Consider the following 26823-nt stretch of genomic DNA (forward strand, 5'->3'; position numbering starts at 1 on the left):
TTGCACTGTGATACATTATAGTGCCTCATTTTCACTTTGACAGCAGTGTTTGTGTGCAGTGTCAGCTTTTCTTTACCTCATGTGCATAAGTCTCCGCTTTGACTCTGAGACTCTGCTCCAAGTCCAGCTGCTCCTTCATCCCATCGTACTCCTGAGTCGCCATCATAGAGACTGCAGAGAGAAAACATCAGATTAACACGTATGAACACTCATTTCTGCTGACAAATCATAGTAGTCTAAAAATGTAATAAACAATTTCTTTATAACTTGTGCTCAGATTGAACCTAAAGCTTTTTTTGCTGCTCTCCTTTTCCTTGTTAATAGAGTGTAACATGCTGAATGTGTATTAAAAAAGGAGTTAAAGCTTAGTAGCATTAACTTTACCTATTGTAATATTTATATATATATATATTATGATATGCTGTGACTCACCTCTGTTAAATCTCTTGATGGTTTTACTTTGCTGATCAACTTTTTCACGAAGCTCCGTCATTTCTGCCTGATCTTTCTCAGACTGTGAACAGTGAAGAAAAAAAAAAACAGGGATATGCTTTCATTTAAAATTTCATCTAGAATGTAAACTTTTCAAACAATATGTTGCTATGACATTTGAAGAACTGGTCCTGTGATAGGATGTTTTTAGGGCTCCCTCCTCCTCACCTGTGAGGTCACCTCTTCTATTCGTCTCTGCTGGTCGTGAATCTGACAGACAAAATTCTTCTTCTCCTCCAACAAGCTGTTCACTGTCTCCCTCAACTCTGACACAACACACAGACACACATCTGAAAGTCAGTACATTCATACATAGGTAATGGCTAACATGTAATTTGTGTGTACTGTACCTTTAACCTGCTGTTGATACTGTATGAAGGTGTCAGGACTGCTGTCTGCTGCGTCTGTCTCTGCGTCTGCGTCGGCCTCCAGCGCGATGCAGTCGGAGATGCTGGGGAGCAGCTCGTCCAAACATGGCCGAGACGACAGGCTCAGGTACTTCAGCTTCCTGTTCTCGCAGTTCAGCTGGAGGGCAAAGGTCACCGGGGGTCAATGACAGGTCAGCATTATTACAAATATAGCATCATAGGACTGAGAGGATTTATGTATTATAGAGTTTATGGAATATACTTTTCATACATTTTCCTCATTTATTGATGTTGCTTTGTTGTTTGCATTATGTGATATATATATTTTAAAAGTAAAAACTTGTTGGATCAACCTCCGAACTACATTAAAGTTTCATACTGTTCAAGTTGAGAGTTTGTGCTGTGGAGGCAGTAAGAGATAGATGATGTGGTCTGTGTGCAGAATCATCCTGACTCAACTATTCAGTCTGTGCTGATCCTAATGCCAGCTGGACCCCGCACTAATCTTATAGCATCGATTATTGAATCTGTGTGTGTGTGTGTGTGTGTGTGTCTGACCTTTGTGGCCAGGGCCTCTGCATTCTCCCGGCATGACTTCTCGATCTCCAGCTGAGTCTGCAGAACACTCACCTCCTCTATCACCATCTGAGACACTGAGGGGAGAACACACACACACACACACACACCCACACACACACCCCCACACACACACACACACACACACACACACACACACACACACACACACACACACACACACACACACACACACAGACACAGACTTTTAATGGTGCATGAAATACTGCAGTGTGTAGAATTTAGTGGCATTGGGAGGAATGGACTTGTGGAATATATGGAACAATCATTGTTATCTTAGATTGAGCCTTTTATATCTATATATGTTTCTACAGGAGCCCAGAATGGACAAATCAAACTCTGGCTCTAGAGATGGACTTTTGCATTTTTCTCGAGTTTTGAGGCCACTGTAGTTTCTCCTTCACATTTAAAAAGAGAAGGGGAAGGAGAAGGGTATTCAGTTTGTTCAACCTCACTGCTAGATGCCTGTAAATCCTACATACTGGTCCTTTAATCAGCTTCATAGTTTTAAGTTAACAAAAGTATATATGTTAAAATTCCTTCTTTCCTCCCTCCCTCCTCCTGCCTTCCTTCGTTCTTTCCTTTCCTTTCCTCACTTCCTTCCTTCCTCCCTCTCTTTCATCCTTCCTTCCTTCCTTCCTTCCTTCTTCCTCCCTCCTTTCCTTCCTTCTTCTTCCCTTCCTTCCTCCTTTGCTTCCTTTCTCCCTTCCTTCCTTGACTCGAGGACAACAGGAGGGTCAGTGATTGTAACAAACTACAACACATAATAAAAACCAAATATCTTTATGTCATTCTTCCCTTTCCACCCTTCCTTTCTTTCCTTCCTTCCCTCCCTTCATCCCTCCCTCCTTTCCTTTCCTCCCTCCTTTCCTTCCTTCTTCCTCCCTTCCATCCTTCCTTTCTTCCATCCTTCCTCCTTTCCTTCCTTCTTCTTCCCTTCCTTCCTCCTTTGCTTCCTTTCTACCTTCCTTCCTTGACTGCCAATATCTTTATGTCATTTTCATTTATAGTGTTTTATATATTTAGTATAGTTTTATAGCTTTTCCAGCATCATCAGTAAAGTCAATTTCCTCCTCAATCTCAATCCGATGAAGGAAGCAATCATCTGCCTACTAAACTAAAGATGTTTGGATATGTTACACTAAAATATTTACATGCTTTTTTCATTCTTAGCTTTGACATGGACGGAAAAGAGAATCATGTTTCATTTAACAAGCAAACTCATGTTTTTACCAGCAAGCATATATTCATACATGAGCTCTAATGTCACAAACACAAACTCACACCAGCTTTTAATTAGCATATTAAAATAATGAAGGGATAATGTGATGTATGGTGAAGCTTACAGCCAGCGTGCTTGTGTGTAAAACCTTCAGAACCAATCCCAGCTGAAGCCTGAGGTTGTTCGACGCTCGCAGCTGTCTACGTGTCACCAGCGCTCGGCTAGTCCTCGGTTATTTTAAAATGACCCAGATATGAAAAAGACTTTGGGAAAAATGAAGTCTGAGAGGAGAAAAAAACTCAAAGTGATGAAGAAGCTTTGCCATCATGTCAAAAAGAGACACTCATCTTCCTCTCATCTTCTTTTCTCTCTCTTTTCTGTCTCATTTCTGTCTTCTCCTGCTGCGTTTAGTTTGTAATAAATCGACGTGCTTGGAGATTATTCTAATAATTGTTCAGTCTTTTTAAGTAATAAATGTTGACCAGGTAGAGTTCATAATATACATAGTAAATTTGATTTCTAATAAAATGTTTTTTTCTCTTTTGTTGTCTTCGTTCTTTAGCAATAATAAAACATTTAAAAAAACAAAATGGGAATAAAATGCATCTGATAGACATTTTTTATATATTCAAATATAAAAATTTGACCTGTTTTTATTCAAATAAATAGAAATCAGCATTTAAACATATTGCTGTATTCATCATATTCTCTAAAATGTTCACCTGGACCATAAAATAGTGATTGTGAATGTATTTTTTCCCCATAAGATTAATCAAACATTTATTAATGACTGATGGGGAATTGGGATTAATTAGTGTAGAGACTAATTATGAGTGATCACACATTCAATTTACTAAAACTGAACAAATGAGTTCATTGAGTGCCAATTTTAGGTAATAATCAAAGTCAATTATAAAGATTTCAAGTGTTTCTTCTCTACAAGATGATACTGAAACACAACGAAGAACTAACTATTAAATCTCTATATAATATAAAATGTTTACGGAGCTCAACTATCATTTCCTCTTAACCCTCCTGTTGTGCTCAGGTCAAGGAAGGAAGGAAATGAGGAAGGAACGAAGGAAAGGTGGAAAGAGAAAGGAAGGAATTGGGGGAAGAAGGAAATGAGGAAGGAACGAAGGAAGGGAGGAAGGAGGAAAAGAGGAAGGAAGTAAGGGAGGAAAAGAGGGAGGAAGGAAGGAAATGAGGAAGGAAGGAAGTGGGGAAAGAAGGAAGGGAGGAAAGAGGAAGGAAGGAAGTGGGGAAAGAAGGAAATGAAGAAGGAACAAAGGAAGGGAGTAAAGGAGGAAAGAAGGAAGGAAGGAAGGGACGAAAAGAGGGAGGAAGGAAGGAAGGAAGGAAGGAAGGAAGGAGGAAAAGAGGAAGGAAGTAAGGAGAGGAAAGAAGGAATGAGGAAGGAAGGAAGGAAGGAAGGAAGGAAGGAAGGAAGAAAAGAGGAAGGAAGTAAGGAGAGGAAAGAAGGAATGAGGAAGGAAGGAAGGAAGGAGGAAAAGAGGAAGGAAGTAAGGAGAGAAGGAAGGAAGTGAGGAACAGTCAAAAGAGATGGGGTCAATTTGACCTGGGAGCACAACAGGAGAGTTAATCTGCCTCTCTCTCTCTCTCTCTCTGTCTTCATCGATCGCTTCGGGTTCTTTGTGGTGACACAGTCAGACCTGGACTCTCTCAGGCTGCTGTGGCTGGATCGTGTTTCAGCCGACAGGAAGCTCCTGCTAACATCTCTGATCCATTAACGGTGTCCTTCCTGGCTGATGTACAAGCCCCAAAATGTGATTACACTCTTCACACGAGCAGCGGAGATCAGAGGGGAAGCTTTTCCTGCCAGAGTCTCTCAAACAACACGATTAATGTTTGCTTGCTTATTCTAATGTTTTATTTAAGCTCATGCAACCACCGCAGGAAGTTAATGATGAACTGTACAGATGTAATGCATCTCAGTAAAGTAGCTGTGCACTGACCTCAGCCCAGTCTCATATTAGTTATGTTCATCAGGATTAGTTTTGCAGCAGTGATTTACAGCTGGTGTCAATGTTCAGAGCCACAGAGGATGTAGTGTAATGTTCAGATAGTGCAGTCAGGAGTAAAAGTGAGTGTGGTTTAGCTTGTGTATGATGAACAAGGCCTTAAATAATCTTTATAATTATCAACCTGCTGTTATGTCAGTAGTAGTTTACCATTTTCACTGTGTTAATATGCTAAAATTAGCTACTTAGCACTGAAAACAGAGTACAGCTGAAACTGATGGGGATGTCATTAGCAGGTATAATGACGATGAGCGACATGAAACCAGTTTGAATATATGTTAGACTAAAATATTGCCTACAGCTTGGTTTTTACCCAACTGACCATTGATCAAACCAACAAATGAATGGCTCATAAATAAAGTTATACACACTACTATTATTATAGTCTACAGTTGGCCAGTTGGCTGAGTTAGCCGCCGAGCTAGCAGCCGAGTTAGCTGCAGAAAGCTCTCAGACATAGCATCCATGTTTCTGGTAGAGGTGGTGACTTTGATTGACAGGTGACACTTGGTAGGGGGCGGGGTTTCAGCGGACTCTGCGGGCACTCCCACAGCATTTGGGAGAAGAGGCTGAGTTTTACACAACTTTGAAGCCTAATTTCATATATTTGGAGATTTTTTTAATCATTCAAATTTGGCAGGGTGGTTAACAACACACTTTTCTGTGGTATGTCAAACTCAGAACACATATTTATTCTTACTTTACACAGACTTTAAGGATTAATCAAACATTTATTAATGACTGATGAATGTGAATGAATATAGAGACTAATTATGAGTTAGAATATGAACAGTATGTAAGGGTTAAAACTTCTCAACATTCAGCATATAAACAGTCTAACACTCACTAACACCTGCTCTGTGTATGTTTCATTTCACAAACATCACTTCAACAGTTAATGACAGGCTGCCAGTCTATTTATTTTCTCCATGCAGACGGGTTGTTATGCTGCTGAGAGAGAAATCCTCCTGCCTGCTCAGCACACGCTCACGTTTCACACTGACAACAAAAGTGTCTCTAACACACTGACACGCTGCTATCAATCAATCCAGCTCAAATAAAGACTGAAACAACTGGAAATGTATACGGCTATAATAGTAGAGTGTTCACAATGGCCTTTTGGTACAGTTCTTGGTTGAGCTCAAACACATTAATCAGCCATCAAATAGACAAAGTAAAAGGGGGGTTTCAGAGACAATGTGGTCAAAAAGTACTGTAATGGTTTAAAAGGTCAGAACTGTACGTTACATCCAAACTAAACCTCCTTTTTTTCATGCATCAAAATGCTTGGTGAGTAAAATCGATTTAAGCAAATGATCTTTAGAAAGAAAGATGGATATTACTTTGAACTGGGGCTGGCCTGTATTTTGTTCTTGGCCTTAATAGAAGAATGAATGACTGAGATGTTGAAGAGGAAAGCTGATATTTTATGTTTCAGTTTAGTCACATGAGCCTAAAACATCAGTCCTGAAACAGACAAATAAATGAAGAGGGGGTTCAAAGACACTCGAGATTGAGATGTAATGATAAAAGATAAGTCAGAACAAAGCTAGTCTATCAGTCTCCTACAAGTCCACTAAGCATCCCTTTTTTTCTCCATACTTCAAAATGTTGAGTCATTTTAAGCAAATGAACTTATTGTATTGTCTGATTAACTGTGGATGCTCTTCTTAGGAATTTTATGTTTATGGTGTGGCTGAAGCACTCTACAAATGAAATTATTATGGCTTTAGTCATGCCTGAAAAGAGCAGTACCTGTTATTTCTCTAGTTTTTGGAGGCACTGGAGAGGGTGTTTGTATGTCTGAAAAATGTAATTGTATTATGTTAAAGTAGGGCTGGCTGGTATATGTTGTTTTTTTCCCCATGATATGTAAATGATCATATTGTAACAGCTGTTTGGAGTCACGACCGTCCTCTGATGAACCGTGATGTGAATAGAGTAGTTAAAATAAACATGCACCTGATGCAGTTTACGGGACTGTGAGTGAGTCCTGGTGGATAGCTCTCCCTCTCTCCCTCTCTCCCTCTCTCTCTCTCTCTCTCTCTCTCTCTCTCTCTCTCTCTCTCTCACTCTCTCTCGTCAGATATTTATAATAACAATCTGAGCTTGTCAGCGACTCAAAAACAACAACAACTTATAGTGGACGTATATTAATGGATGCTATTGCTCCATTGGGATTACACTGCGGCTGCAGGCTGTAGTGCTCTTGCTCAATACTGGACCATTTTTTAAAAGATTGTTGTCCCCATTAGTCACTTAGACACAACATGATGGGAAAATAGGTGGAAAAATATTGAAGGTTCCACATCATTAAACTGGATGTCTCTGCTCTATGCCTCAGTCTGTGAGATAACCTGCATTTTTTAAAATATGCACAATCATAGCAGCCTTGCAGCATTGCAGGTGGTGCAGGTTTTATATTATTATTACTGGTTTGCTCATGAAGTCCTAAGAAACATGACTGTATCTTAATCTTCCTGCTTTATAATATCCAGGTGACTTCAACCACATAATGTCCTGAAATCACACTGATCTTAAGAAGAAGCCAAACATTTAATATGTGGGTCAATGACGTAATGCAACCCAGTGTCAATTGGTGTAACCCTGATTATATACAGGGAAATAAATGTGAACTAAAGTGTGGGATAAATTTAATACACTTTTTAGAAATGCAACACTATGTTTTTTTAATGATTTTTATATAATTTGTCAAAACTTATTCAGAAAGAAATGGTTGTTTTTAGGATATATCCTGCTCAGTTTTGGCAAAATGCTTTTAAATATGCTTTAAAATGTAAATGTAGAAATGTTCTCTATGTTTTAAAATGAAGTTACCATCTATATAAGTCCACTTAAATACATTGTAGGTGGATAAAATTAATTAAATATGTATCATTATTTTGTATTTACACCATTTGACATTTTCATTCAGTCTTACTTTTGGTGAAAACTGGTGAAAATGTCATTTCAAATTAGATAAAACCAACAAAAATACAAAATGCACATTTAAACAAACCTGATGCTGCTTTTAAAACTATTTTTTTAACATATTTTTGACTTGCTCATCTTTCCAACCCTTATTTATCACTGACCCATGTAACCATATTTGAAAACTAATCTCATAGTTATATACCTACTATTGTGCAAACGCACTCAGGGAAAACACAATAAGAGTGTCACCATGGCGACCATCATTACAAAACCAAACTGTATCTGTGTCATGGAGGCCTTCAGGACCACAGAGCCTATTACGTCTCGGCCTCTCTCAGGTGGACGGTCGTCTGCTCGCAGGCTACATGACTAATGCTTCTCCGTCTGATGATGCAGCCCGGACGCAAAGCAATTAGTCCCACACACACACACACACACACACACACACACACACACACACACACACACACACACACACACACACCAGCAGGGCTTTGAGTGTAGATGCATTATGTGAGGATGCTTTTAGACAGCGGCCTCTCTCTCTCTCTTTCTTTCTTTCTTTCTCTCTTCAAGACATCACAGTGCGACTGCAGACCTACCAGCAGCTCATATATTGATCTGATTTCAGAAACACAGAGCTCTGACTTCATTTAAAGCTTTAGGTATACATTTCTTAGAAGAAAACTGATTCAAATCCATTACTTCCTTTTCCGCTAATAATAAAGGCTTGATCCTTTTTTGATTTTAACTACAGAGCACTCAGAGAACAAGCACCTCCGACCAACACTGCAGGATCCTCCTAATGTGTTATTTCAATACTGCAAAGCACTTTTATTCTGCATCAATACACAAAATGACTGTGAGAGGTTTCATTTCTTAACCCTTAAATACTATTCAGGGTTAAATTTGACCCATTTTTACATCCGAGAGCTGGAAAATTTCAGGATGTTGAACTAGTTCTCATGTTTTATCTAACATTGGACTATAATATAGTGTCTTTTATATAGTTTTTTAATCAGAATAAATTCTCTCTGCCCTCTGAAAGCTTCATTAAGGATTAATCATGTTTATCTGTGACTGATGAGATTTTTATGAATGATTTGTGGTTCAGAAGTTTGGTATAAAGACTAATTATGTGAGGAAATCCTGTGATGGGTGAGAATATGTAGAGCAGTGGTCTCCATCCCTACTCCTGGAGAGCTACTGCCCTGCATGTTTTAGGTATCTCCTCACTAACCCTAACCCTAACACACCTGATTCTAGGTATTAACTCTTTATCAAACCCGCTGACAAGCTTCAGCTGCTTGATAACAAACTAATACTTAAAATCAGGTGTGTTAGAGTGAAGAGATACCTACAGTAAAACATGCAGGGCAGTAGCTCTCCAGGAGCAGGGTTGGAGACCACTGATGTAGAGTATATGAGGGTTAAAGGACAAATTCACATTTTATTAAAACACGTCAGGTGTCCATATGAACATTAAAGAGGGTTTCCTTGCTGTTATCATTCCTCCTGTTCATACCGACTATTAAAATATCTTTAAATATGATTTTAGTGAAAGTGATGGAGGCCCAAACTCCACAGTATGTCCAGGAGAAGGTTAGTTTCTTTAACATGCAATTTCTTTATCTGGGGATTTCAAGATCCTGTAAATTCTGAAAATGTGGATTATATGGTAAGCTTGGCTGCAGTATTCTACAGCCTTTTGTTTGATGAGTTGTACAGAGATTGTTGATGCATCTTGACTGAAATTTTGATTCACTTGCAGGGTATATTCTTTGCATGACAGTTCCTTTTGTGTTATAAAAAAGTCCCTGATCATTGGTCAAATCTGTCTGGACGATAGCAAGAACATGAACACATGGGAAGAAGATACTGAAGCCCCTAGAAAGTCCACCAGACCCTGAAGCCAATTTGACATATTGACAAACCATTTATTTATTTACAACTTCCTGTCATTACATGATTCACACTGTCCCTGAAGGCATCTTTTTCTGCACACAATCATTGGAAACAAGACCAGCTGTAAAACGGAGGAAGAATTTGATCCATCAGTCCAATAACCAAGGGTGTAACTTTGGTTTTCCGCCATAACATGTTTCCATTTTAATCCCATTTCCTGTATTTTATACATACATTTAGAGACTATGGTGATACAAAATACAGGGAATAATGAAGTTGGTTGTAATGATATATTCCACCAGAAGGTATATAAGCTTGCATCACCGACTTAGACTGGTCAAATCTAGGCTGGATGATCTCAGAGAGGCCAAAGTCTCTTTAAAATACAGTTTCAGAAATGTGAAAGCTTTATTCTATTTGTGAAATGCAATAAAGGCAGATTTCACTGTTTGTTTCTTCAGATGTAGACCACTTTAGACCATGCAGGAATAGATGAATAAACAGTAATCGTCTATGGAGATGATAGAGACTGATGAAAAAATAATAATAAACAAATTTGAAAGTGGGGGGATTTTGAAAAAAGTGGGAGTAGCATGTCCCTCCTGCCAATAACATCTGGCAAGTCTAAAAGATCCCTAGAAATAAGAATGATTTGAACCCCCATTAAAGTGAGCAGAGAGCCAACAGGAAGTTAGTTGGCTCGGCCTGAGTTGGAGGTGCTGAAAAAGGACTCCAGTGATCTATGAGCCCAAAAACCACAGGAAGCATGAGGAAGCCTGCAGAATCCAGTTCTCAGTTCTCCTAAATGAATCCAAATGGGCTCAAATGGGTCTCAGTGCGACTGTTATTGGTCTGCAGCCGAGTACGATTGCTGAGTTCAAATCTGCCCAAACGAATCGTACCAAGTGGGGGAAACGAATATCAGTCTGTAATGTTTGCCAAGTGAAATATCTCAAATGTCAGTAAAGGGCCAAAAGTTGGGTATAGATCAAAAAGAAGAGCTTTAGCCACTGTAGCTATTTAACCAAGTGACCTTTGAAATCCTTGATAGTGTTAGTCTCTGAACGCGGTGCCAGAGAGAAGCATCCGGGTTTGGGGCGAGGAAAGACAGGGCGAAGAAATCTGAGAGTATGATATCAGAGAGAAGGAGGACAGAGACAGGGAGAGCTTCTAGATCTATTTTTAATCCCTCATTCAATGTTTAATGCTTGTGGATGGGCTTTGGTGGTGTGATTCCCTCCCAGCACAGAGACTCATTTAAACCCCCAGCGCTCTCAGGGCTCCGTTCAATCGCTTTAACCACCGTTTCAACCCACATGCCACGGCGGATCGTCCTCTGCTCGGCTGCACTGCGGTGGGTCAGACACAACACGAGAGGCAGCGGAGGAGAGAAGAGAGGATCATACTCTGCTATTTATAGTCTTATTTTTTAAATTTTACTCATTTTTTAAAGCTGGTGTCATCACAAGGAGACACTGATGAGCATAATTTTACCCTTTCCTTAGACTTAAACTAGTATTTTTCTTTCTTTATGATCCTATTTGATGCATGATTTATTTGATATTGTGTACATAAATGCATTAACTTATATGTGTTAATGATGTCATGTCTAGTGTCGTGTCCTGCCAGAAGATATCGTGCTGCATTTTTTGATTTTCAATACACAGCAGAGGCATGAAAAGCACATGACGAATAAAGAATTAACCAACTAACTAATTAATTAATGACCTCGGATCCTGAACTATAATCGCCACCCAATTCTGATTCAGATACATCTGCTGTTGTGTTCGCTGGCAGCTGTTGTTTAGAGACCGCCATAGATAGCAACAGAAACAAAAAAAGCTTAGATGAGATTGATGCAGTTGTGCAGTTTGTTGCGAGTCGGTTTAGAGTAACAATAAATCTGTCCATCACATGTTAACTAAAGACAAACATGCAAATGTATTGTAGTGAAGTTCTGACATCAGGCAGACACCAAAAAGAAGAAGAAAAGCTCCACTTATGATACACTTATTCCAACAAATAAGCTTTTAAATTAGGTTGTTCATATTGTAATATTGCATGTCTATATATATATTTTCTTCTTTTTTTTAATGGTGAAATCTATTAATCTTTTCCTGGACCTCTTACCTTAATCTAACTTTGCTCTTGTTCTTCTAATGTTTATCTCTCTCCATCTTACTCATACTTCATACTTTGAGCCGTTTCTCCTTGGATGAGAGTTTTTCTTCCATTCTGTGTTAAATATCCAGCTACAATAAAGCTACAGTATACTAAATACTAGTGATTGGTGCATTGTAGCAAACCCTGATTATTAGAAAGTAATGGACACCTATCATCAGCCAATAACAATCACAAATTCTCAGTGATAGTGATATAAATGTATATATTTGATGTGCAAACTAGAAAATGATGAATTATCCCTCCTTTGTCTTCATAAATCAAACTTTTAGGAAGCTCTGAACTTTCTTCCAGAGCTCTTAAATCCATGCAATGAAACTTTGCTCTTCTTCATGAGTTAGAGGTCTTTGTCACCCTTCAAAGAAACTGTTCTGGGTCACTAACTCCTCCGACTTCCAGGCCGCTGTAAGATAACCAACGCTCCTTTAAAACCTGCAATGATCTGACAGACTAACAACAGAGTGCTGCTTTTGTTTTTCAGCAGTGAGCCAGAGCAGGGAAAAGCCTCTTTAGTGACAACGCATGTTATTAACAGCTGATCTGGAGGATTAGCCAACGGTAAGCACATTCATCATGAGTAATGGTGAAATCCTCACACAGAGTGTTAAAACAGGGTTGAAACGTTGGTCAAGGAATGATCACAAGCCAACATGCCACCAGGTCAAACCAATATGCAAACCATTTCTTCTTCATGATCCATGCATTTATGTAAAATGTTGCATTCTGGGGCTGAAAAAGTGACTTTGCTGCTCGACCTACAAAGGATTTATAACAAAAAGCACGAGTATTAATGCCAGTGAGGTATAAGCTGAAACACTAACCCGAAGCTAAGCTGTGAACAATAGGTGGACTAATGCTGTGATGCTGCCTTCAAGTGCTCCTCATAAGCTTCTGCTTGAGAGGTTCAGAGTGGTAAATATGAGTTGTTCTGCATGTGAGGGCCACGGATGGAGAAACAAACAAAAAGAACATCTAAACACTAAAACTACACTGTTGTATTCTTACATACTGTTCATTTTTACACTTTTTCTTTGAGCCTGAGATTGTTCGTCTTAATTTGTTGAAATAACTCATGTTTTATACCCTCCTGTTGTCCTCAGGTCAAGGAGGACAGAAGGAAGGAAAGGAGTAAGGAGGAAAAGAGGAAGGAATTTAGGAGAGAAGGAAGGAAGGAAAGGAGTAAGGATGACAAGAGGAAGGAATTTAGGAGAGAAGGAAGGAAGGAAGGAAGGAAGGAAGGAAGGAAGGAAGGAAAGGAGTAAGGATGACAAGAGGAAGGAATTTAGGAGAGAAGGAAGGAAGGAAGGAAGGAAGGAAGGAAGGAAAAGAGGAAGGAAGTAAGGAGAGAAGGAAGGAAGGAAGGAAGGAAGGAGTAAGGATGATAAGAGGAAGGAATTTAGGAGAGAAGGAAGGAAGGAAGGAAGGATGGAAGGAAGGAGGAGGGAGCAAAGAAAGAAGGGTGGAGGGTAAGAAGGAAGGAAAAATTAACCATAGCAACCTCCCTGCTCCGCCTCATGCCCATATAAGTAGAATCTGTGTTTTTATTTTTCCCAGCATGCACCTGAAATTTATAAGATGGCACTGCCTAGATTCGAAACTATTGGCTTCCGAGCAGCAGTCCACAAACCAATGGGTGACGTCACGGATGTTACGTCCATTTCTTTTATACAGTCTATGTATGTAACTAGATTGACTAAACAATAAAATCATGTCTTGAACTCCCATCTGGTTCAACTAATCGAGGCAAAAGTTTAGTTTTATGCAGATCATCTTGTGTTTTTTATGTTTCTTTGACTTTAAGCATCTTGGGACCATGTTTGTAATAAGTGTTTCCACTTTAACTTCCATATATACAGTAGATCAATACCTTATTAGTCCCTGAGGAGAAGCTGCATTACTACAGCAGCATGCACATAACAGCCACACGACTTGAACGATGAGCTCATAAACAACTAAATATTACCAGTCAGGAGGAAAATAAAGATAAGAAGCAATCAGTAGAATTAGCAGCCACATTAGATCAGAGTTATTCATTCATCGTTTTCATTCATTATCGTAGAGATTATATCAGTGATGACCAAGAAGACATCAGAGGAAAGAAGTGCAATGAGAGAAGGAAGGGAGGAAATATGAAACATGTTGTAATTTAAACTTCTAAATGAACTGTTCATCTGTTGTATACAAACATTTGATTCCACATTAAAGATCATTTGAAGATTATATTTACAAGGTTTTTCCTGCTATCAGGCTGATAATGCACTAATCTAAGAAGAAAACTTAATAATCACAATGAACTGCCTTTTCTGAGTAATTCATCCAGCTTGACATCGTGGTTTCTGTCCAATGATGTAATGTAACTTTCAGTCAACAAACAGCATGCAGTAGTTGTTGCTATAAGTAGATGACTTCATGGGTTTCTTTGAATGATACTCAACTAAATATGCAGATTTAAGAGTTTTTTGTTATTTCTGTAAATCAACCTGTAAATCCTGAAACATCAAATAATTGCCAGTAAATTCATATTCTTTGAACCTGGAGTTTATTGAACCTTCTGACAAATTAATTAAATAAGATTTGGGTCTATGAGTTTAGTTTCGTATCATATTTGATACACTGGGACTATTTTTCATGACATGTTTTTTTAAACATTTCCTGCATAAAGCTCATATCACCTTTTTATGCATGATAACAATATATAATGGATTACATTGACAGATGTACAGATAAATGACCTTCTATACCTGCTGTATCTCATTTGATAGACAAATTTTCAACAGGAATTTACCATAAAATAAGCTACAAAATATTTGGTTATTCAACATTGCATTGGTTTATCTGTGTGCTGCATGTATCTGATTGTAAACATCAGGTTTTTGAGGGAAAAAAAAGATCACACTGATGATTTAGAAGTCTCTAAAACTCATGTATCAAATATGATTCACTTGGCATTACAGGGTTAAAACTTGTATGGCTGCTTTGTGTGTTTATTGCCATTTTTTCTGTCACAAATTAAAATATAATAGATTCATAATTTTTCAAGTCACCACAACTCAACATCTAAAGTAGACTCCAATGGACCAATGACGTCTATATAAGGTGTTTCCATAGTTCCCATAGTTCCCATGCATACTCATAGGTGTCATGTTGGGTGTATTAACTAGATAAATATGCTATATGCTATTTCTATAAATCAATATCACTGTTTTTAAAGTATTGAAAGACAGATTCATCATTTCTAACTTAAAGGAATTAGTCACCACAATGCCAATGGACCGATGATTACTATATAAGGTGATAAGTTCCCATACTTTTAAGTAGCAGGTTGGGTGTATTAGCTAGATAGATACACAACTGTAAAAACTGGACTTTGCTGCAGAAGTCTACAGTTTTTAACCGTGAGTCGGGTCAGTTTTTAACCCAAACCACAATCTTTCCCCAAGCATGTGTTTTTTGTGTGAGAACATGCTGGTAATTACAGTATTTCCAGGAGCACTTCGGCGCAGGGAAAGTGCTGCCACAGGCTTTTATCGAAGTGCAGTAGACTGAATAAGTAGGCTGCGTGAGCTAACAGTGCTACAGGCTATCAGTTTTGTAAAGCTGAGTGGTATCACAGTTAGCTTCCGGCTACATGTTCAGTTACAGCGAAGGAGCCTAAAACTGCTCCGAGAGAAAAGATATACTTTGGAGAATATGTACTTTCATCTAATAGAGACTAAGAGTATTTATTCATGTCTTTAATATTTTTTGGAGCATTGTGCTGTGAATGTCTCTCGCTCTCTCTGTCTCTTTCTCTCTGTCTCTCTCTCTCTCTCTCTGTGTCTCTCTCTCTCTCTCTCTCTCTCTGTGTCTCTCTCTCTCTCTGTGTGTGTCTCTCTCTCTGTCTCTCTCTCTCTCTCTCTGTGTCTCTCTCTCTGTGTCTCTCTCTCTCTCTGTGTGTCTCTCTCTCTGTGTGTCTCTCTCTCTGTGTCTCTCCCTCTGTGCGTCTTTCTCTCTCTCTGTGTGTGTGTGTGTCTCTCTCCCTCTGTGTGTGTCTCTTTCTCTCTCTGTGTCTCTCACTCTCTCTCTCTCTCTCTCTCTCTCGCTCTGTGTGTCTCTCTCTCTCTCTGTGTCTCTGTCTCTCTCTTTGTGTGTGTGTCTCTCTGTGTGTCTCTCTCTTTCTCTCTCTCTGTGTCTCTCTCTCTCTCTCTTTCTCTCTGTCTCTCTGTGTGTCTCTCTCTCTCTCTCTGTCTCTCTCTCTCTCTCTCTCTCTCTGTCTCTCTCTCTCTCTGTCTCTGTCTCTCTCTTCTGTGTTTTTAGTCATCTTAATTCCTCTTTGATTTTTAAGGTGGGATATTTTTATAAATTTCCCTGGTGGTTGTCTTTCCATTGCATCTTTTTGTCCAGTCTTATCAATCTGAAACCTTCCCAAACATATTCCCCTGCCCTGCATTTGATTTGAAATTCGGGGAGAGATTTTTTGGCTGCTATTAAACTCTCCTCCTGAGAGACACTGAGCTCCTTTTGCAAACGACTTGGTCTGCTGCACGTGTTTTAATACAAAGCATAAATTACAGACTGCGAGACATCCGCTCCGCCTGCATCCGAGCAGCTGAAAATCTCAAGAACATGCAGTTATACAGCTGTGAGGAAGAGGAAGAGGCAAAGACAGATTCCTACTTTAACATAAAGAGCTGCAACGTTCAAGACCAACAAAAGCTCCTCGAAACTGAGATTTTTGTAGACTTTCTTTTATTTTCATCACCTCTGCTAAAAAGATGAGAATCAAATCAAAGATTAAAGTGAGCTTCTATATTTATATTTTCCTGTCTTCTAACACTTCGCTTTTTGCTTTTAATCAACTATCTTCCCACATTTAAAAATGATGGTTGCATATATATGAGAAAGGTAATGTCTTCGTACACTGAGTATTGGAGAGACGACAGGATCAAACATTAGAGTCTTACTAATTATGACAGAAGGTGGAGGAGTTCAGGGTGGATGGATAGTCAGCAAAACATCATATTTTGGAGCATTTGGATAGTCGATAGGTGCACTTTAATAAAAACACACATTTCATCATCATTCAGTGTTTCATGACCAAAGTCCAAATTCATGAAGGAATCTCTATTTTTTTGTGTCGCTGCTTAACAAAACATCATATTTCATTCCTGTTTCAAACCAATACGTCCATAAGATTAGTCATGACTCTTATTTTAACCCTACTTAGCTGCCTAAGTGGTTTTTGTGCCTAAACCTAACCAGACTTTAATCATAGTGCGGCCAAATTATCGAATATATTTATTTTTAACAGTGATTTGTAAGAGAAATGCTGTCCTTCTATGAGAGATGATGTTGACCTTCCGTGAGTCTTTCTGGAGTGCATGAACCTATCACATATTCAGTTGTTTAATGCAGTAGACTTGTTGGAAATGGAAGATCTCATTTTTCATGATTAATTAATGATCACAGAATACGTTTTGGGGTTTTTTGAAGCTTTGCGTGTTAGCATATGAGCATAATATATTAGCATTTAGCTCAGAGCTGAGGCTGACAGGAGTTAGTAGATGCTCCAATCAGATAAAAAATGACCTTTTCTTTAAATTCTTAATATAGCAATTTTCTGATGAGTGCCCTTTTGTGACTTTTTTGGTAACAAATGCCAGAGTAGCATGACTGAATGTTGACTCATACTAAACTTACTGGATGGTTTGAGGGACAAAAGCCTCAGATCAAGACACCAGAGCCTTCGATATAGTCTTCTAAACTTAACCAAACCATAGAAGATTTAAAAGTTTATCTGAAGCTTAATGAGGTTTCAGCAGTTCAGAGTTATCAAGTGATATCTGACACATTTACAGTCTTTTTAGCATCAAATTCCCTCTTAGTGTTTCCCTGATGAGACTTGATTTGACTCATTTGGACGGCTGAAGCTTTAGATTAATATTTAGATTAAACTTTGAACCCTCCTGTTGTCCTCGAGTCAAGGAAGGAAGGGAGGAAGAAGGAAGGAAAGATGGAAGGAAAGGAGGAAGGAAGGATGGAAGGAAGGGAGGAAAGCAGAGGAAAGAAGGAAGGGAGGAATGGAGGAAGGAACCGAAGGAAGGAAGGATGGAAGGGAGGAAGGAAGAAGGTAGGAAAGGAGGAAGAAAGGACGGAAGGGAGGAGGAAGGAAGGCTGGAAGGACAGAGGAAAGAAGGAAGTGAGGAAGGAAAGGAACGAAAGAAACGAAGGTAGGATGGATGGAAGGATGAAAGGGAGGAAGAAGGAAGGAAAGGAGGAAGGAAGGAACGACAGAGGAAAGAAGGAAGGGAGGAAGGAAAGGAAGGATGGAAGGAGGGAGAAGGAAGGAAGGAGGGTAGGAAGGAAAGAAAGAAAGAAGGGTGGAAGGAAGGAAGGAAAGAAGGAAGGAAAGAAGGAAGGAAGGCAGGAAGGACAGAGGAAAGAAGGAAGGGAGGAAGGAAAGGAAGGATGGAAGAAGGGAAGGAAGGAAGGAAAGAAAGAAAGAAGGAAAAAGGGGGGAAGGAAGGAAGGGAGGACTGTCCTATAAAAACCTAAATGTATCACAGATTAACTTCACTGTCAGTGTGATCATGACAGTACTCGTCCGTCACCGATAGCGACGGTATTATACCTCACAGCGAGTTACAGTACAGGTCAGGTCATGTTTTCATAGTTTTATAGACCGTTAATCTGTGCTGAACTCCCTCAGTCTGGCCTTTCACATTCAAACCAGCCTCAAATCAAGTACCTGCCGGCCAGCCCAGCTTCCCTCATTAAAGCCATTAACATGTGACCATCAAATATGGAGGAGCAGGTAGAAAGGCCTTTTGAAACAGTCACAATGGATGACGAGTGGTAACCCTCCTCCCTCCCTCCTTCCCCTCCTTCCCCTCCTTCCCTCTCTCTCTTACACTCACACACTCATCCCTCCCCCTTCATTTTCTGCTGCTGAATAATTCATAGCATGAGATTTTAATAATTCACGGGAATAACATGACAAGAGCGACTGCTGTCTGCTCAGGGGAGAGACGGAGCGAATGAATAAATGAGCGAATGAATGAAAGAGTGAGCGTATGAAGTGACGCCACACGTTAATGAAAAGGTAGATTATAGTTGTTTTTTTGCTGACTGTGAGGATTTGATGTCCAGTTTTGCTGCTTCAGACGAGTTTGAGTTGACGAAGAGACTCCTGATGTATCTTAGTTTTCCTTCTTATAGTTTGATTTTGGCTTTTTAACCCTCCTGTTGTCCTCAAGTCAAGGAAGGACTGAGGAAGGAAGGAAGGAAAGAAGGAAGGAAGGAAGGAAGGAAGGAAGGAAGGAAGGAAGGACAAAGTAAAGGAGTAAGGAGGGAGGGAGGAAAAGAGGAAGGCAGTAAGGAGAGAAGGAAGGAAGGACAGAAGGAAGGAAACAAGGACAGAAGGAAGGAAGGAAAGAAGGACAGAAAGAAGGAGAGAAGGAAGGAAGGAAAGAAGGACAGAAGGAAGGAAAAGAAGGATAGAGGGAAGGAGGACGGAGCAAAGAAAGAGGGAAGGAGGGGAAGAACGAAGGGAAAATTAAAGAAAGAGGAAGTAAGGAAGGAAGTAAGGAAGGAAGGAAGGAAGGAAGGAAGGAAGGAAGGACAGAAGGAAGGAAGGAAAGAAGGACAGAAAGAAGGACAGAAGGAAGGAAGGAAAGAAGGACAGAAAGAAGGAGAGAAGGAAGGAAGGAAAGAAGGACAGAAGGAAAGAAAGAAGGACAGAAGGAAGGAAAAGAAGGATAGAGGGAAGGAGGACGGAGCAAAGAAAGAGGGAAGGAGGGGAAGAACGAAGGGAAAATTAAAGAAAGAGGAAGGAAGGAAGGAAGGAAGGAAGGAAGGAACAGTCAAAAGAGACGGGGTCAATTTGACCCGGGAGGACGACACAAAGGTCAATAGAAGTTTAGTACATGCCCCTCTCTGACAATAAGAAGATTTCCAACATCATCATGACTAAAAAGCAAAAAGCATCCCAGTATAAGCTCAGTTTCACATTTCACTTCCAACCCTCATTAAATATGTAAATCTAGAGGCATCCAGGTGGCCTCAGGGTCTCATTATGTAATCACAACGTCCCGCCTTGGACCTTTGTTCTACATCATCCCTCCTCTTCCTCTAATCATATCCTTCCATCTTTCCACCGCCCCTCTCAAATAAAAAGCCCTACATTTAAAATTTAAACATACTTAACCTTTGACCCCGCCTGTTTTGACTGTTCCTTCCCTCCTTCCTTTCCTTCTTCCCTCCTTCTCTTTCTTTCCTCCCCCGTACCTTCCTCCCTTCCTCTTTTCTTTCCTTCCTTCCCTTCCCCCTTCTCTCCTTCTTTCCTCCCCCGTACCCTCCTCCCTTCCTCCTTTTCTCTTTCTTTCTCCCACGTACCTTCCTGCCTTCCTTTCCTACCTTCCTTCCTTCCTCCCTTTTCCTTCCTTCCTTTCCTTCCCCCTTCCTCCCTCCTTCTCTTTCTTTCCTTCCTTCCTTTCCTTCCCCCCTTCTCTCTTTCTTTCCTCCCCTGTACCTTCCTCCCTTCCTCTTTTCTTTCCTACCTTCCTTCCTCCCTTCCTTCTTTCCTCTGTCCTTCCTACCCCCTTCCTCCCTCCTTTTCTCTTTCTTTCCTCCCCCATACCTTCCTTCCTTCTTTCCTCTGTCCTTCCTTCCTTCCTCCCTCCCTCCCTCCCTTCTTCCTTCCTTCCTTCTTTCCTTCCTTCCTTCTTCTCTCTTTCTTTCCTCTCCCGTACCTTTCTCCCTTCCTCTTTTCCTTCCTTCCTTCTTCTCTCTTTCTTTCCTCTCCCGTACCTTTCTCCCTTCCTCTTTTCCTTCCTTCCTTCCTTCCTTCCTTCCTTCCTTCCTCCCTCCCTCCCTCCCTCCCGTCCTTCCTTCCTTCGAGGACAACAGGAGGATTAAACCATCAAAAAAACTGATCTCTGATCAGTGCTGACAGAACTCACTCTAAAGTCTAAACCAAACATACGGTGTATATTGGGCTTTATTTATCACAGCAGTACTATTTATGAAAGACAATACTTCCTCTATTACTGTAACGACAGTGTGAGGAAGACTTTAGTGGACACTTCACTATGAAATGTGATGAAGGGTACAAGAAAACCTCGCCTAGACGTATCGATTTGTTTCTCTTCTGTCAGCTCTTGTTTGTTTTCCTGCATTTTTTCTAACATCCACTGCCATTCAATATACCTTCTTCCCACTTTAACCTTTATATTATTAATTATCATCATTATTACTCTTTATTTTAAAGCTGCTGAAGAAATCTAAACTGTCTAAATCTAAACTTTACAAGATAAGTAGCACTAGATGGGAGACCTCAGAATAAGTCTATAGCTCACTACTGGAGGCTTCTTCTAAATGCTAACATCATGCTGATATGCCCAAAATGACAATACTAACTTATTTAATGTTTGTGCTCGGTTTCCCATTTTAGTTTTGCATGAGGTAATTGGTACTAAAAACAAAGTATAGTTGAAGCAGATGGGACTTTCATTAGTTCTGGACTAAATTAACTTTTGACCTGATGATGGAGGATAGAGGAAAAGTTAAAGGATAACCAAAATTAATGCATATGAGTCCTGAAGGGAACATGCATCCATTCAGTAGTTGTTAAAGCATCTAACTCAAAATCTGAACCTCGTGGTGGCGATAGAGGAAAAGTCAATAGGAGTCATCTGCCGGGGAACATGAATATATTTTCAAAATCTCATGACAATCCATTGAATAGTTGTTGAGATATTTTAGTCCAAACCAAAGTGGAGGACCAACAAACCAACATCCAATACATCCATACAACCACCAAAATAAACTAGAAGTCTTCATTTGATTTATGTCATAATAAACTACTTAAACTCTGTATCACTTAGTCTTTATAGGATTATCCAATGAGGAGGCTTATAGGCTTTTATGATTAATAATGGTTGATTACCCATGCAGAGCAAAGGTTGTTTGTTTAAGCATTTATTCTGAGTTACAGAGGAGCCATCGTAATCCTACTAACCTTTCTAATGGTTATCCCTAAAGATGATCATTAAGGGGGTTAACTTAACCCTTACAGACTGTTCAGGGTCAAATATGACCCATTTTTACATCTGAGAGCTGTAAAAACACAATTTACACATTTCTATGAACTGGACCTTTCCTAATGTGAGCCATAAAATATAAAAAAAAAGAAATAAAGTGCATCATATTTTACATTTTCTGTGCAGCTGATATACATTTTGTATATATGCAAATGTACAAATTTGACCTGTGTTGATTAACCTTTGTGTTGCCCTCCAGGGTCAAATTGACCCTTCCTCCCTTCCATCCTTCCTTCGTTTCCTTCCTCCCTTCATTCTTTCCTCTGTCCTTCCTTCCTCCCTTCATTCCTCCTTTCCTTCTTTCTTCCTCCCTTCCTCCTTTCCTTCTTTCTACCTCCCTTCCATCCTTCCTCCCTTCATTCTTTCCTCTGTCCTTCTTTCCTTCCTCCCTGCTAACTTCCTTCATTCTTTCCTCTGTCCTTCCTACCTTTCCTTCCTTCTTCCTCCCTTCCATCCTTCCTTCCTTGCTTCCTTCCTACTCGAGGACAACAGGAGGGTTAAAAACAATTCAAAAATCAGCATTCAAACATGTTTTATTCATCATATTCTATAAAATGCTCTCCTGAACTATAAAATAGGAATTGTGAATGTTCTTAATCAAACACTTATTAATGACTGATGATCTAACTATGAGTCAAATATGAACAGTATGTAAAGGGTTAAAGCACAAGAAAAAGGTTAAAAGACTACAAACAAACCTTTCCTCCACCTTCAACCATAAACCATAAAGCACTCAGTCACTGTCTTGTCTTAATGTACAGTTCAGGATCAGAGTAAAGAAACACTTGAAACATCACACCGAGGTCGAGGCGGAGCTGCAGCTGCGTGCGTTGCTCTCCTGTTACCTTCTGAACAATAACTGCTCACTGAACAGGTGAGCACCAAACCTGACATCACTGATCTCTTCTCCTGTCTGTCTCACATCAGAAGTAACACAAATTACCATCACCATCATGTGTGGAAAGCAAATATTGTTTAAATTGTTGCTGTATTATTATTTAATATTATTATATTTACTTTATATAGGACTTTACCTCAAGCTTAACTTCATAACTATAGTTTGTTATATATTTTACTTATGTTTAGGTCCCCATATTTTGCATTTATAAGTAGTCTAAGTTAATTAATAAATGGTTTAAAAATGCTATAAAGTAGTAGTAATTAAAAAAGTAGTGTTTATTAATGTATTTGTTAACAACTATAACTCCTCCTCTATAGGCAAATATATATTGATGCTGGTAATAAAAACAGATATTGACTGATAATATAGTAAAATACAGTTGTAACAATAAAAAATATATCTTAATAGGAGAAGTTACAATTGCTGAGAAATACTTAACATTTATAAACACACTTATATCTTCTTATAACTACATTATAATGTGTACCATGTTTATACACTGCTTATGAATGATAAATATTGGGACTTGAACACTTGAGTTTTCATCCTGCAGCTATGAAACCTGCCTTAGCTGAATGATTTTACCCCTAATGCATCACAGGAACATGCTATTAAATGATAATGAATTAAAGCTGTAAACTTGCCGTCTATGTATTGTCTTACCTCGGTGGATAGTCATGACAGAAGCCAGCAGCCGCAGCGTTATCAGCCAACAGTTAATGGCACGAGTTCAGCTCAATCAGGAGGTTAAACTCCCAAACACACAGACGCTGACCTACAATTGGCTAACTAACCCCAACGGTCGTCGTAGAAACGGGGGACACCGCCTCCTCCTTCTCTCCCCTCCCCTCGTAAATATTTAGATGGCAAGGTGTTGGTGATGTCATGTTTGCAGAGGTGAGGAGGAAAGGTGTGAGGGGCTTGTTTGCGGGGGGGTGCGACGGTGTCGGTTGTCTGCTTTGTGATAAATGATACCTGGATAGAAACTACGGTAAGTACAGTAGATCAAACTTAACCCTCCTGTTGTCCTCAAGTCAAGGAAGGAAGGGAGGAAGAAGGAAGGAAAGGAGGGAGGAAGGAAGGAAGGAAGGAAGGAGGGAAGGAAGGTAGGAAAGTAGGAAGGAGGGAGGAATGAAGGAAGGAGGGAGGGAGGGAGAAAGGAAAATAGGAAGGGAGGAAGGACGGAAGGAAGGAAGGAAGGAAGGAGGACACATGGAAGGAAGGAAGGAAGGAAGGAAGAAAGGAAGGGAGGAAAGAAGGAACAGTCAAAACAGACGGGGTCAATTTGACCCGGGAGGACGACACGAAGCTTAAAGCAGCATCTACACTTCACCTTTGTTTCCTCTTTGATAAAAAGTTTAATTAACAAAGAGATTAAGCTAGAGAAATGATATCACTTAAAGAAATGATGGACAGAACAATAAAAAGACGATTATCTTTTAAGTACTAACCATTGTCAAAGTTTCCACCTAAATAATAAAGATAATAAGACTTCTTCTGAAATCCAGAGCTAGCCAATCATTATCATTACTACCAATGACCCCAACATGAACTCACACCATTACATTCATCAACAGTAGTAAAGGCAACAGGAAAGCATCACCCACCCATATTACTCTTTCTATTATGAATGCTTAACCCAGGAAGGTTTACATTCATAAAACTTTCTCAAAGCCTAGAAAAATAAATTTTAAAGTCTGTGACATCATCCCAACGTAAAGTCTTTCAGTCGTTGCAGAAGATATAAAACCTTTTGGACTGTGCACCAGGTGTGCAGCTTTTATTCACGTGCATATAGTTTCTGCAACATGCATGACTAAAATGCTCACAATGACAAAGCTAACATGCTGATGTTTAGTATTTACTCTGGTTGCCATCATAGCTTCTTAATAGCAACTTTAATTCATTAGTACTAAACACAAAGTAGAATTGAAGCTGATGGGAATATCATTCATTTTGCAGATATTTGGACATAAAGAAGATGAAGCTATGATAAAAAGTCAACGGAAAGGTAGATAAATTCATCTTGGGAGGGGGGGGGGGGGGGGGCATGAACGTGTGAACCAGATTTAATGGGACTACATCCAGTAGTTGTTGAGATATTTCACTTTGAGACAAAAATGTCAACCTTGTGGCGGTGCTGGAGGAAAAGTCAAGGGATCATGGAAGTGTGAAGGATTCATCATTCTGCAACCTTAATCCTTACTGCTCAGGTCAAATTTGGCCCATTTTGAAAACAATGCAACCACCCTAAATTACATTCTTTAAGCCTGAATTCTCCCCTAATGTGAACCAGAATATACAAAACTGAAAATATTACAAATATTACAATATTTATTTAAAGTATTCTGTGCAGCTGGGTAAATGTTGATTAATGGTTTTAATGGTTATAATGAAACCTGACATTCAAATTGTGTTGCATCCTTCACTTTCATAATTATAATATAGTCATATTCTCTTGTTTAGAGTAACATGAGATCATAATGTAGTGTGATTGTGGATGTATTTTCTCTATAAATGAACTGCTGCATCTTTAAAATTTGGAATGGGGACTAATTATAGAGGAAAATACTTAAAGTGGGTTAAAAATAATCCACTCTATACTGTGAAGAGTCAGAATATGAATAGTATGTAAGGGTTAAAACATTCTGCCAGTCTATGTTGTAGATGTTGAGATATTTAACTGGATATATGAACATTTTGACCTGCTGGCAGTGCTGGAAAAACAGTCAGGGGATCAACAAAGGAAGAGGGATTCATTGTGTGGGAATGTTGAGTGCCTGTATTCAGTTTCAAAGCAATCAATCCATCAATATTTCAGTCTCGAAATAAAGTGATGGGCCGACAAACCCACCAGCACTGAAATTCCTTACAGCCTTCCTTTAAGTGAGGCTTAAAAATGTCTATATTATAATATAAGAGGTGACAGTTAAGATACCAACCTTAAAAAAATGTTTATTTAATCATTATTATCATTGTTTTCTAGTTAACCCTCCTGTTGTCCTCCAGTTAAGGAAGGAAAGAGGGAAGGAAGGGAGGAAAGGAGGGAGGGAGGGAGGGAGGGAAGAAGGAAGAAAGGAAAGAAGGAAGGAAAGTAGGAGGGAGGAAAGGAAGGGAGGAAAGGAGGGAGGAAGGGAGAAAGAAGAAGAGGAATGGAGGAAGAACGAAAGGAGGAGGAAGGAGGGGAGGAAAGGAGGGAAGAAAGGAAAGTAGGAGGGAGGGAGGAAAGACAGAAGGAAGAAGGCAGGGAGAAAGGAAGGGAGGAAGGAAGGAAAGAAGGACAGAGGGAAGAAAGAAAGGAAGGAAGAAAGGTAGGAGGGAGGGAGGGAGAAAGGAGAAGGAATGAAGGAAGGGATTAGAGGAGGAAGGGAGGAAATAAGGAAGGAAGAAGGGAGGGAGAAAGAAAGGGAGAAAAGGAAAGGAAGGAAAAAAGAAGGGTGGAAAGAGAGAGGAAGGAAAGAAAGAGAGATGGAGGGAGGAAGGAAGGAAGGAAGGAAGGAAGGAACAGTCAACACAGATGGCTCAATTTGACCCGGGAGAACGACAGGAAGGTTAAGAAGTGAGAGTTTAAATACCTTCACTGTGCATGTTGTGCATGACTGATCCATACTTTATAAATAAAGTTGTGTGTGTGTTTGCATGATGCTCGGTGATGATGGATGAGTCAGAGGAGGATAACGTAAGATAAGGCAGCGAGACTCACCTCTCTTGATGTGTTTGAGTTGTCTCTCGGCCTCGTCTCTCTCCTCCGTCAGTCTGTTGCACTGCAGGAGCAGACAGAAGGGTCAATGAGTGAGATCATGTTCCACAACAGACTGAATATACAGGTCACTGATACCAGCAGCGTCCAGTTACACACACACACACGCACACACACACACAGTGAGTCAGACACAACCACAGGCTGTAGAGCAGTTTACACACTCCGCTGTTGCTTGAGCAGTTAAAACACTATAATCTGAAATGCACTGGTCCGTATTTAAAACCTGCAGATGATGAAGCACGGAGGCCGACTGGTGACTAACATTTCAATTTAAGACTGTGTAAAGTGAATTTAAGACTTTTTCTTCTAAACACATTAAATAGGTCATAAATGTTTTTC

At 39.7% G+C, this 26823-nt stretch overlaps 1 protein-coding gene across 1 annotated transcript in view; it reads right to left on the bottom strand.

The window, feature by feature from the left end:
• Positions 1-26823, bottom strand: part of shtn3 (shootin 3) — a 50623-nt gene that overhangs the window by 14922 nt on the left and 8878 nt on the right. The window contains exons 2-7 of the mRNA XM_053323703.1: positions 26425-26485; positions 1419-1513; positions 843-1017; positions 661-758; positions 433-514; positions 77-171 (exon numbers count right to left, since the gene is read on the bottom strand). Of these exons, the coding sequence (XP_053179678.1) occupies positions 77-171; positions 433-514; positions 661-758; positions 843-1017; positions 1419-1513; positions 26425-26485 (606 nt within the window). The remainder of the gene's footprint in view (positions 1-76; positions 172-432; positions 515-660; positions 759-842; positions 1018-1418; positions 1514-26424; positions 26486-26823) is intronic.

The sequence above is a fragment of the Scomber japonicus genome, chromosome 8 (assembly GCF_027409825.1).
Source record: "Scomber japonicus isolate fScoJap1 chromosome 8, fScoJap1.pri, whole genome shotgun sequence".
In the NCBI taxonomy this organism is placed as follows: Eukaryota; Metazoa; Chordata; class Actinopteri; order Scombriformes; family Scombridae; genus Scomber; species Scomber japonicus.